The sequence below is a fragment of the Astatotilapia calliptera genome, chromosome 3, assembly GCF_964374335.1.
Source record: "Astatotilapia calliptera chromosome 3, fAstCal68.1, whole genome shotgun sequence".
NCBI lineage: Eukaryota > Metazoa > Chordata > Actinopteri > Cichliformes > Cichlidae > Astatotilapia > Astatotilapia calliptera.
The window spans coordinates 72,588,826-72,602,052 of NC_137424.1; the positions used below are offsets into that span (position 1 = coordinate 72,588,826).

The following is a 13,227-nucleotide window of genomic DNA, read 5'->3' on the forward strand; positions in this document are numbered from 1 at the left end:
ATCACGATTTCATAATACAAACTTCAAATCAACAAGAAAACAGCTGCAGAACATGTGGAAATGAAATGAATTCATTAAAAAACAGCATGTGGACTTCAAGAACACAGTAAACACACTAAAGTGAAAGGAGGAGCCAAAAATAGAGGTTTAGTAGAATTTTTTGAATTTGTAACATTTCTTTGCTGCCAATGTGAATATGAATGTGGTCTTTGCCTAATTGAATAAAGGTTACACTGACTCACTGCTCCATCTTCTGGTACAAACTGGTATTACATGGAAGTACAGCCCAAAATCAGTTTAGCTTGAGTTTCTTTTTTCTGGACATAAAGTCAGAACAGATGTTGTTTCAAAGCTGGTGGACAGATAAGAGCAACAGATTTAAGAGATTTAAGACAGATTTAAGAGCAACTGTTGTGAAATTATTTGCAGTTTGGGGATAAAAGGATTTAAGAGAAGATTTTACAACAGCAAAAGATTAAATATGAATGAAGAATTGAAATTTAACTGAGGTAACACATTAAATGAATACATTACAAAAGAAGTTAATTTTGGAAACACTAAGAAAGCTCAAATGAAAGAAATTGATATATAAAACCATATCTGCAATTCTGATACAATATCAGTTTGGTAAAAACGACATTCCAAATGAACAATATTTGTCTCTTATATATGATCCACTCATATTTGATACATCTATACGTATTTATACTCTGTAAAAGACAAGCATCGCACTTCCGGCCTTAGCGGTCTTTGAGTACGCGGCCCTTGAGGACCGTTAAGGTTGCAGAACCTGAATTGGGATACAGCCTAAGGCTGTTCCAATTCTCAGCACTGCTCCTCTCTTTCCCTGAGTCCTTAACAATTCTCCTTCCCACGATGACGTTTTCATCGAGGCCAAGGAAAAGAGTTTAGGAAAAGGAGATTTCGAAATTACACCCCACGTGGTCACGTTGTGCAGCTGAGTCACGTGACCACACAGTAACATATCACCACAGAGCCAGGAAAAGGGGGCGGAGAAAGTGTGTGTGCGCAGGAGAGGAGTCGAGCAGAGAGAGATGATTTTTTATGAAACGGGAGTAGAGTAGTAAACTTACAGGAACATATACCATTACCAACGTTTGGATCGATATCTGCATCGATCTGCACACCCTTGTCTCCTGGATCCTAGCTGAGATCAGCGTGAACCACGTGGGTCTCTTCTCCCTGATCTGTTTCCTGTTTGGAAAGACTTCCAGCTTCATCGCGGAGTTTCTCTCGGTTTGTGGGATCATCTAAAGGTAAGCACCGAGCTAACTTTAATGTGGGTTCAGTTTATGCTGAGTTTAGCTCTGTTGAGAATAATAGATTGTTTGGTATAGACTGGAGTCAGACAGACTGTAGAGTTTGTGATTGCTTGCAACATCAATATTATGGCGGTTGCTGGGGGGAAAGAATACATAAAGAAAAATAGTCTTGGAATATGAACAAAGGATGGGGTGCAGGGCATGAGAACAACCAACCCCCACCCTCAGGACATGAAGCCACAGGTACAAGCGTGGGGGAGGGCAATCAGCCTTTAGAATTGACTATGTGCACGTTAGCATATGCTACTTCCGGTGTGGAAACTCCCGTGGGGAGATTTGTTTCCGGTGTCCTATTCGCGCCTGGTTTACGGTCCAAAACAAGTTGATGAATGAATCAAGCGGCGATTTACATTTCTATAGATGGACATTTACCCAATACATCTGTAAATGATGTCTGTGAAGGTTCTCAGTCATCCAGGTCATCGGTCCTTTTGTCCCCCTGATGATCCGATCATCACCTTTTGTCCCTTTGTGGGGGGTTACTCCCACTAGGTTTATATCTGGGACTCACCATTTGACCTTAGAACTGAAGAAGTTTCTCGGATGAGAGGTGAAACTTATTCAACTAACTTAAAGAAGTCCAGACACTTTTCTTTGCAAGTTCCTTTTACTATCTGTAAATGATGTTCATCGACTTGTCGATGTTTTTTCCCCGCGCCTCAGAGCAAAAGAGAAAAGGGATTCAAATGTTATATTTCTCAACTGTCCCTCGTTTATCGCGGGTGTTATGTTCTAAAAATAACCAGCGATAGGTGAAATCAAGTAGCCAATTTTATTTTTGACGGTGCAAAAAGTTTGGTGGACATCGTGGACATACACTACTGCACTTCAGAGTCACACTGCTAGCGATCGTTGCAGCGATTCTGTACTGTACACGAGAGACGTCACGGAGGAGATCGTCTGTAGCAATCAGGACGCAGGACACAATGTGACGTAAAAAAAAAGCATGCAAACTTGCACTAAAAAATCCGTGAAAAAGCGAGGTGAAAGGTGAACCGCGTTATAGCGAGGGACCGCTGTAATTTTGAAGGTAAGTCACAACATACCCTTCGTAAATACTAATGTATAGAAACTGTTACCAGCAATCATTCATTTTTTGTGTGGCTTTTTTCACGGTTTGTTAACATGCTGTGTAGGTGTGTACTTGACTAGCTGATATCGACATAATGGGGGAAACATCTGGTTTGACTATTCTTCACCTGTAGTTTGAATGCTGAACATTTGCCTGTTTAAATCATAAGACCAGTCACTATACAGAGATGTGCTTCTGAATGTGGACGATGCCACATCGAAAAGTGTAATGCAGTAATGCAGTTCTGCTTGTGTTGAGTGATGTAAACAACTGATCGATCTAAATGCTTTAAAATTGATCATTAGATTTTTTATGACACAACAGCGGTGAGTGTTCCCACCTTCTGCTCTTTGTAACTTAACGCAATCTTTCCGTTTTCGAGTTTTGGACATGATTTTGGAGTATATCTTCGCAGTAGTGATTGACCGCAAAATAAATAAAATAAAGCTACCGGAAATGCACAACCCCACATCCGGTCTCAAACCAGGAAGTTAACATTGTCTCGTGCACATAGTCAATAGTGCCTTCATAGTGGACTTCGTAGGATGATCTCCAGATGCATATGTAAAAAAAAAATTATACATATATATATATATATATATATATATATATATATATATATATATATATATATACACACACACACAGACACACAAGCTCTGAGTATAAGATCCATAGAGGCTGGGGTCTATCACACCAGGCAAGACCCCAGGTGCAGGCTGTGTAAAGATGCCCCAGAGACAATCCAGCACATAACAGCAGGGTGCAAGATGCTAGCAGGCAAGGCATACATGGAACGCCATAACCAAGTGGCCGGCATAGTGTACAGGAACATCTGTGCCGAGTATAACCTGGAAGTCCCGAGGTCAAAATGGGAGATGCCCCCAAGGGTGGTGGAAAATGAACGAGCTAAGATCCTGTGGGACTTCCAGATACAGATGGACAAAATGGTGGTGGCTAACCAACCGGACATAGTGGTGGTAGACAAACAGAAGAAGATGGCCGTAGTGATCGATGTAGCGGTTCCGAATGACAGCAATATCAGGAAGAAGGAACACGAGAAGCTGGAGAAATACCAAGGGCTCAGAGAAGAGCTCGAGAGGATGTGGAGGGTGAAGGTAACGGTGGTCCCCGTGGTAATCGGAGCACTAGGTGCGGTGACTCCCAAGTTAGGCAAGTGGCTCCAGCAGATCTCCAGCAGATCAATATATATATTTATACATACATATATATGTGTGTGTGTATATATTAGAGCTGGGCGATATGAGATTTTTTCATATCACGATATGTTTTTTTCATTTCAGGCGATAACGATATCTATCACGATATAAGCCAAATAACTATATTTGTAAGATTTAAATGTGCCGTTGCTCACAAGTAAAATGTGAAATAATCAGCAGCTTGTTTTTATTTAAATATTTATTTCCCATAATAAGTTCAACAGGGTAGATGTACTTAAGGAACATGAGACTTTTTCAGATAAATAAAGGCAAATATTGCAAACTTCAAAAGAAAGGCAGCCGCTAAAGCGTTTAAGTTTCAAAATAGAACAAACGAAACAGACTAAATTGTCAATTCCACTTAGAAACAAAATATTAATTCTAAAAATAAATCTTAGTTTGTTTTACAGAAGAACAGACAAAACTGACTAACTTTTGTCAATATCAAATAAACTGAGAACTAAAAGGAAATTCTCAATCTCTCCTTGTTGTATAGCTGAGCTTTTCAAACAGTTTTAACAGTTACTTTAGTCTGACAAAAGCCGAATGACGAATTAGCGCTTCCAGTCAGAGACTGAGGCTACGTCCACACGTACACGGGTATTTTTGAAAACGGAGATTTTCCGTTTTCGTTTTAAAAAAATAATCCCGTTCACACGTAAAGGCAGAAATGAAGGAAAACGGTGCTATGAACATGCCAAAGCAGCAGGTGGCGCTAGATTCCTAACCGTGCAGAAATATTGGCCAATCAGAAGTCTAGAAGCCTCGGTGGGAAAAAGTAAACAAAGCTGGGGCATAGAAGCAGAACCGAGTCGTATGTGTGGACCGACAGTAACTGTGTGTATATGTAAGCATTTAAACACTGCAGAGAGTAGAATTAACAGTATTGTAGAAATTCATTTCACCGAAACAATAACGTGGCGCACAGTGTGACGCATGCACCAGTTCATTGTATTTCCAGACTTGCTTTCGGCACAATTTACAGTGCACGCTACTCTGTTTTTTGTCAGACTTGAAATAGCCGAAATACCTTCACACTACGGAACTTCTATGGCTCTTCCGTTCGACAATCTCTCCGGCATTGGAACCATCATCTGTTTTCTCTTCGGTCACGCTCGGTTGATTTTTCTAGTCGGTACACTCATTTCCTCCATTACCCGCTGGCTGCTTCCCAAACAAACACACGTGCGGCTTGGCACTTGTGCTGTACGTAACAAGTCACGCGACGTGAAGTTGCGGCTGTGATTGGTTCGGCTCTGCGCTACTTAATTTGGATCGGCCGACCTTTTTTTTTTTTTTTTTTTTTTTTAAAGAGGACAAGAGCGGCGAGGTCTATCGCGATAGCTTAATTTCTCTATCGAGTAAAAGTTATATCGCGATAGATATCGTTATCGTTCTATCGCCCAGCTCTAGTATATATATACTTTTTGTGTGTGTGTCCCAGCTGAATAACAGGAGTAGTCTGCTGGAGCAGCAGAGGAACAATTTTGGACTCAGCTCAGCCACTACAGAGGAAACAATGACTTCAACACAAAAGGTAACAAAAACATTACAGTTACACTGTTATTGAAACTGTGTGCACAGCTGGTTGGTTTTTAAAAACATGTTAACAGCAGCTTTATCTTTTCCAACCTGGGCTCCTCCATATACACAGAATCTACATTCACAACCAAAAACCACACAAGTTAGAAGAAAATACAAAGATTATATTTTATAAGCATACATTGAAACAACAATATCATCAGTTGAACTCAAGTAAAAGATTTTCTCCGCTGATCAATATTTTTTCAATAATGTAATTTTCATTACAACTCTCATTGTAGCACATCATTGTAATGTGATACTGTCAACAGAAGGTGGTGGAAACACACCAACAATGTGTTTTTTTTGACATGTTTGATTCCACTAATGGAGGGAGTTTCAGTTTGTTCCACGACTGCATTTCACTCACTGCCTCTGTTTGTATCTCTGTCACTGCAGGACCAACATGGAGCGAGAAGTCAGCGCTCTCAGGAGGCCGACAAACCTCACAGAAGAAAGGGAGAGAAAACCTACAGCTGTGACTTGTGTGGAAAGTCTTTTACCCACTCTGGACACTTAAAAATACACCAACTCATCCACAGTGGAGTTAAACCGTATAGCTGTGACTTGTGTGGAAAGTCTTTTACCGAGGCTGGATCCTTAAAAAAACACCAAGTCATCCACAGTGGAGTTAAACCTTATAGCTGTGAGTTGTGTGGAAAGTCTTTTACTCAGTCTGGAGGCTTAAAAACACACCAACTCATCCACAGTGGAGTTAAAGCTCACAGCTGTGACTTGTGTGGAAAGTCTTTTACCCAGGCTGGAGAATTAAAAACACACAGACTCGTCCACAGTGGATTTAAAGCGTACAACTGTCACTTGTGTGGAAAGTCTTTTACCCACGCTCAAAGCTTTAAAACACACCAACTCATCCACAGTGGAGTTAAACCTTACAGCTGCAACTTGTGTGGAAAGTCTTTTACCCATCGTAAATGCTTAAAATTACACCATATCATGCACAGTGGAGTTAAAGCACACAGCTGTGATTTGTGTGGCAAGACGTTTGCTCAAAATAGCAGCTTACAGAAGCATCTAGTTACCCACTCTGGAATTAAGGCGTACAGCTGCGACTTTTGTGGAAAAAGGTTCAGAGACAAACAGTACCGAAATAGTCACCTACGGATTCACACTGGAAATGATCTTTACTGCTGTGATCAGTGTGGGAAACCGTTTACAACAGATGCACAGCTACAACAACACATGTTTAGCCACACTGAGGAGAGACCTTACAAATGTGACCTGTGTGAGAAGACTTTTAAAGCTCCAAATCAGCTGAAAAAACACCAACAGTTCCACTCCAGAAAGTAACTCTACAAGTGCAGTTACTGTGAGGATGTATTGATTTTTTTATCTTGTAATTTTAACCTGATTGTTTGGAAAAAGTCTGATCAGTAAACTTATGGAGTTAAACTGAATGAACTGTTAGGAAAAATGAAGACTCATTTTCTCTCAGTAAGCTGAGTGTTGTAATGTAAACAGTAAAATGTAATTGGACGTTGGCAGAGATGCTCTTTGTTTCAGGCGACTTTCAGGATAAAAACATTGAAGCAATTCCCCGACTTACAATGTCTTTGCTTAGAATCAGAGCGACGCAGATGGATCCAGTTCTCAGCCCTGTCGTCACTGTGGTGGTGGGAAAACGTTTCTCTGTGAATTTGTGGAAAAACTTCCAATCATCAACGGGACCTAAAACCACATCAATGTAGACACACTGGAGACAAAATGAAAAACTGCAAAGAATGTGGGAGAGGCTTCCACACACCAAGTACATTACAAATACATGAACTCTTCCACAGTGGGGTCAAAAAGCACATCTGTGACTAGTGTGGGTCATCCTTCACCACTTCAGGAGAGACGCCATACAAGTGCAGACACTGTGACAAAAGCTTCTCACAATCAGGTCATAGTAACAAACATGAACGTACACACATGGAAGTGAACTTCAGCTGTGACCAGTGTGACAAGAGCTTCAGGAATCTCAGTTCATACTCCGAACACAAACGATCCCACGCTGTAAATAAACTGTTTCACTGTTACCAATGTGCAAAAACCTTCACTTCATTATCTGCTCTGTGCAAACATCAGCCTGATCATGCAGGATTGAAATCACTGGATCACAATGAATCTGAAGAGAGAGAAAGATCCTCTTCTGGTTTCAGGGTCAGACTTAAAAACCTTGAGATCAGGCTCCACAGAGTTCAGATGGAATCTCCTGTAAAGAGTGTCAGCTGATGTCACACTTGGATCTGATGAGGTAGCTCTGATTTCTGGACCTGCAGTGAATAATCCTGAATGTTATGTTTAGGAAGCTGCATGTATAGATATGCATATCAAGTTTGTTTTTTCCTTTGAGGGATTTTAATTCTCTAAAATGTTATCTCTGTTACATTTTAATATTTGTTCCCTTGGGACACAGTAGTGTTTAGTAGTTGTACTTGTTACTGTATTATTAAAGTTATAGGAATTTCTTTTTCACCAAACAGATAATGTATCAGAATTGCAGATATTGGTATATATATCAATTTCTTTCATTTGAATTTTCTTAGTGTTTCCAAAATTAACTTCTTTTTTTAATGTATTCATTTAATGTGTTACCTCAGTTAAATTTCAATTCTTCATTCATATTTAATCTTTTGCTGTTGTAAAATCTTCTCTTAAATCATTTTCTCCCAAAACTGCAAATGTTTTCACAGCAGTTGCTCTTAAATCCTCCAAAATGAACTAAATCTGTCCACCAGCTTTGAAACAACACCTGCTGTGACTTTATGTCCTGAAAAAAGAAACTCAAACTAAACTGGTTTTGAGCTGTACTTCCATGTAATGCCAGTTTGTACCAGAGGATGGAGCAGTAAGTCAGTGTAACCTTTATTCAATTAGGCAAAGAACACATTCGTATTCACAGTGGCAGCAAAGAAATGTTGAAAGTTAAAAACAGCAGCACACATCAGGACCATTTTAAAGATCACAGGTGACTACTTTTACTTAATTCAAATTCTGTTAAACCTCTATTTTTTGCTCCTCCTTTCACTTTAGTGTATTTAGTCCTTGAAGTCCACATGTTGTTTTTTAATGAATTTTGATCCACGTGTTTGCTGCTGTTTTCTTGTTGATTTGAAGTTTGTATTATGAACTCCTGATACTGTTAAAGTGTTAGTTATATTTGATGAAGTCTGTGTAGAGTTTATCTTATTAAACAGTTTGGTGTGAAAAATAAAGAAATGGTCTCAGAACAAGTAGTTTGACCCATGATTTCAGATTCAAACTAATTTACCGTATTTTCACGACCATAAGACCATAAGCTTTTCTGTCCCCCACTCGTTACCTGTATGAATGGCACCTGTTTGAACTCATCATCTGTATAAAAGACACCTGTCCACAGCCTCAAACATTCAGACTCCAAACGCCGCCATGGCCAAGACCAAAGAGCTTTCGAAGGACACCAGGAAAAGTATTGTAGACCTGCACCAGACTGGGAAGAGTGAATCTACAATAGGCAAGCAGCTTGGTGTGAAAAAATCAACTGTGGGAGCAATCATCAGAAAATGGAAGACATACAAGACCACTGATAATCTCCCTCGATCTGGGGCTCCACGCAAGATCTCATCCCGTGGGGTCAAAATGATCATGAGAACGGTGAGCAAAGATCCCAGAACCACACGGGGGGACCTGGTGAATGTTTAACACAGATTTCAGAAGAGCGAATATGCTTAATAGTTTAACTAGATTTCATTTGTCAGTGTGGGACTGCTGAGTCACCGGAAGAACTCATTTGATTCATTCTCCACATGATGTTCATTTACAGAAATGTTTCACAGGAACTGATTTCTCCCAAAGGGTGAACTAGTGTGTTTCCATAGATTACCTCTGTATGAATGTACTTCTTAAATGAAGGCAAGTGTTTGTCCTTTTTTGTTCCTCAGGTACAGTACGTGATATCAAGGGCAGGCGGTCAACACTGGGGGTAGACAAGAAGCAGACGTACTTCCAAGAGGGAGCTGCAGTGAGGTCAGAGGTCAGAATCTGAAACAGCTCAGGTTTATATTTTAGAGGTTATAAAAAAATCAAAATGTATTATTTAAAGAAACCTTTAAATAATAGTCATAATTATGATTATTATAAGAAATATCAAACATTTAAGTGGATTTTCTGTTACACATATTGTGTTAGCCCTGCAATAAACTGGCAGCTGTGGCCAGGAGATATTTTATTTTGTATTCTTATGATCACAGTTATAATCAGAATTATCATTGATTAATAATTTACCATTGTTGAATTAGTTGACAGAATAATCTTTGAAGCACATCTATGTTACTTTGAGCAAATATTAATGCACACAGATTATCAGCACTTTAATCAGTCTATTGATGTTCTGTATTATTCTTGTTATTTGTTTAAGTTGTTGCACATCATTGCAATCACACCGCTCGGACCCACAAGTCCTGTTGGACCCAGGCCTGTCTACATTCAGTTCTGCACGTACTCAGGCCTGTAACAACATGAACACACTTATATAAGACACGCACGTTCACACACACACTTAGTAAAAATAGGAGGGTCGTCTGAGGACAGTTTTTCTGATAGATACACTTTCACAAAATGCACAATGTAATACACACTTGTTTTTCTCTAAAGTAGCAGTTGATGTCTATATAAGGAGAACTTTTTGAGAGGTGGGGAATTGTTATCATTTCCAGTAAAGATCTAACTGTGATGTCATCATGGCAATATATCAATGTATCAGCTGGGATAGGCTTCATCCTCCCGCAACCCTGAATTGGATACATTGTATTCCAATTATGTAATCTGATCATTTACAAACTCAAGGTATCTAATCAAAATGTAAGTAATAATTATAAAATGGGAAAGCAGAAATAAGTGTGACATAAATGTAAATGTGTGAGCTGACATAGAGGACAGCTACATGTAGTCTGAAAAACCTTTGTTGTCAAGTTTGCAGGTCTATCAGCACGAGACATTCTTGCATAGAAGACACGTTAAAGTCTCTAACTCAGTGAAGCATTATTGGTCCCGTCTGTTTGGATAAATATAGTAAGTTGATGTTTGTCCATTTATTGACACATTTTCTTAAGTGCTTATCCAGCTCAGGATCACAGTGGAGCTGCAGCTGGATATGTTCACTAAATAAACCTTACAAAAGTTAACAATAAACCTGCATCCATGTACGTTGTTGTCCACAGGATGAGAAAATCAAGCTGGAAGACTGTGGAACATGTTAATAAATGTTTGTGTGTTTATCCCTGTGTCTTTCACAGGAGGCGCTAGAAGGTTTCCCTAATAGTTCCTGGTGAATCAAAGCAGAACCATAAAGGTTGCTGGACTGCATGATGGCCTTACCCCTGAGCAGTCATCCTGTTAAAGGAGGAACCAGTTAGAAGCTGTTTTCAAAGTAGCTGAGCAGATTTCATCTCACGTAAGCAATTAACTGTTTGTTCATCTGTTCTGTCACTTAAAGAGCATTTAAGGACGTCTTTTGAGTGTCCAGTTGAATTAATTCTACTGGCTCTCATGGTCATTTGTTATTATAGACATATTTTTCATCTTCATCCAGCTATTTAGTAAATTCTATCTATTTAGTAATATCCGTCAGCTATAAAATGTAATATAAATATAAAAAATATCTAAATATCTCCTGCACTTTATATTTTAATGATGTAAGTCTGTTTACATTAGCATTCCTCACATATCAATGAGATGCTGTACAGTACAATCCTACTGACACAGCAGAAGGATAACAACGGCTATTCAACATCGTTACACGACACATTCGAGCTGCATGACGCAGACAAAGTGACTCAATCATCTTTTTGTGGTTTATTGTCTTCAAACCAGCAGACAAAGCTGATGGCAGAAGATGTCGGAGAAGAACTTCAGGCCGTGTACTGAAAAGGTATTTTTTTCTTGTTATCAAAGACATTTGGAGTGGCAGCTTCTACAAGTGGTTGTGCTAAAGTAAAGCTTACAGTCTAAGAAATCACAGTGTTGATGTTCAGCACAAAGAGAAAAGCTCACTTGTTTGAATTTATTTACAATCAGTTTTATAAATTCTGACTGTAAACAGCTTTTACAGCTTTGATATTGTTTGACACTCGATATCAGGTGATAGGGTTTAATTTAAAGGTTTCTGTGTCCCAATGAGCCATTTACACTGACCAGTGTCAGTTTAACTGTAACACATTCATTATTTAGATTCAACAAAGAAATAACTGAATGTAAAAAATGGCAGCCCTCAGGCAGGTTTATAGAGATACATGCATGCATTATGAAATTTATGTATCCCAGATAATTGTTATTCATCTAGTCATGGCAGACCCACCTCTTCCTCCCAAGTTAACTGCAACCCAAAAGAACTAGTGGGGCTATTTACACACTCACAACCAGTGTGGGGTAAAAAGAGCCACCAAAAAGCTGTCAGCCACAGATGTGCTATAAGAGTTAGAAACTCTGCTTATGGAGAAACTTTCTAAGTCTAACAGAGGACAGGTACTCCTGCCCAAATAACATGATATAACCCCACATACAGCCCAGCCATAAAGTGAACCAAGTCATTTAGTTAAAGACAGCATGGAACCAAATGCATGTAACCAGCCTGCACCAACCTGACATTTCTTCCTCCTGAATTAAATGAATGAATGGATGAAAGTTAAATGACTACAAACCTAAAGCCACTAGTTCCCACACTGGAGCTCCCTGACACTGTGTGTTTACCGTATTTAACTTGTATCAACAGTTGTAACAGGCTAAGCCACCTGAGACACTGCATTGAATTTGTTCCTGTCTTAATGATTTCAGCTGACTGGTTTCAGCTCAGATGTTCTGCTTTTTCCTTTCAGTAGATCAAAGCAGCTCGTGCTCCTTCTGCTTCCAATTTAGAAGAAGAAGAAGAAGGCGAAGGCTTCAGCAAAGTGGCGTTCATGGTCTCAGTGAACAGTCACGGTCACACACTGCATGTGGTTTTAAAAGCAACATGTCTGTTCACCACAACAATGGAGATGTGTAATATTAGTGCAGCTACGGTTTGTTCTTGAACATCACTTCTGTTTTCTACTTTGATCACTTAGACCAAAAAAGTGTTGTTTTCAGATTCTTTCTTTTAAATCTATAAAGCACCTGCTCATTTTTTTTATTACAATTAGTTTCTTTTTTTTTTTTTTTTTTAAATAAAATAAAAATATATATATTACAATTAGTTTCACATAAATGTTAGTGTTTCCTTTATGATCTTTTAATGCTTACACTACACTGTACATGTCTACATTAGAGACATTTCTGTTTCCTGTTTCTGTTGACTCAGAGTTGTGAAATGTTCTTTTATTTGATGCACAATATGAAGTTCATAATTTTCTTACAAATAAAACTAATGACAAACATGAACAGCTGTGCTTATTTCTGAGACATGAGTTTTTGAATGTGTTCATATTTAGACAGTGTGCATCTGTATGCTGAAACTGTGATGGTGAACCTGAGGTGATGGTCAACAGAAGGCAAATATATATCAATATAAAACAATATTGAAGTAATGTCTTTACCCTCTGCAGCGTGTGGACGCAATCACCTTATTCACTGTAGTAAACGTGCACCGCTAGCTCACGTGACTGACTGTCTCCATGGTTACATCGTATATTATTAGCTATGTAAACAGCTTCCAAAGATGCCGCCATAGCTCTCTGCAGCTGTAACACTTAAAACCTTAGCAAATCATTTCACGATTTTGATAGTTATGAAGACAGAATATGTTAAGGTCATGCTAGGCAGTTGCTATGGTGGTTGCTGTGGACTTGGGTGGACCGCGTCCGATTCCTGTTATTAGCAGGAAGGCTGCGTTCCACTTACAAGTAGTGACAGTCTGCCGCAACTCGAACTCAAACCCGCTTTGTTCTTTAATTATAGGCTTTTTATAGCCGTTCATGACACACACATAAAGCACTTTGCCTCACCATGAGAATGCAAGTTTACCTAACCTAACCTTAAAGTATCTGATATAGGATAGAAA

General features: G+C 39.1%; 1 protein-coding gene across 6 annotated transcripts; it reads left to right on the forward strand.

The window, feature by feature from the left end:
• The first annotated feature begins 794 nt into the window (after positions 1-794).
• LOC113011054 (uncharacterized) lies at positions 795-12,608 on the forward strand. 6 transcript variants are annotated; one of them, XR_013906528.1, is made up of 6 exons: positions 795-1,277; positions 9,137-9,228; positions 9,613-10,265; positions 10,490-10,647; positions 11,067-11,124; positions 12,068-12,608. XR_013906528.1 is itself a non-coding variant. In XM_080299192.1 (3 exons), the coding sequence occupies exons 2-3, from the start codon at positions 5,155-5,157 to the stop codon at positions 6,522-6,524; spliced, it is 927 nt and encodes a 308-aa protein (XP_080155318.1). In that variant the 5' UTR covers positions 987-1,277; positions 5,080-5,154; the 3' UTR covers positions 6,525-8,446. The 6 variants fall into 6 exon arrangements, 1 of the variants encoding a protein (XP_080155318.1); XR_013906527.1 differs by lacking the exon at positions 9,613-10,265 and adding an exon at positions 5,616-8,849 and having other exon boundaries at positions 986-1,277; XR_013906529.1 differs by lacking the exon at positions 9,613-10,265 and having other exon boundaries at positions 967-1,277; positions 9,137-9,221.
• The last annotated feature ends 619 nt before the right edge of the window (positions 12,609-13,227 follow it).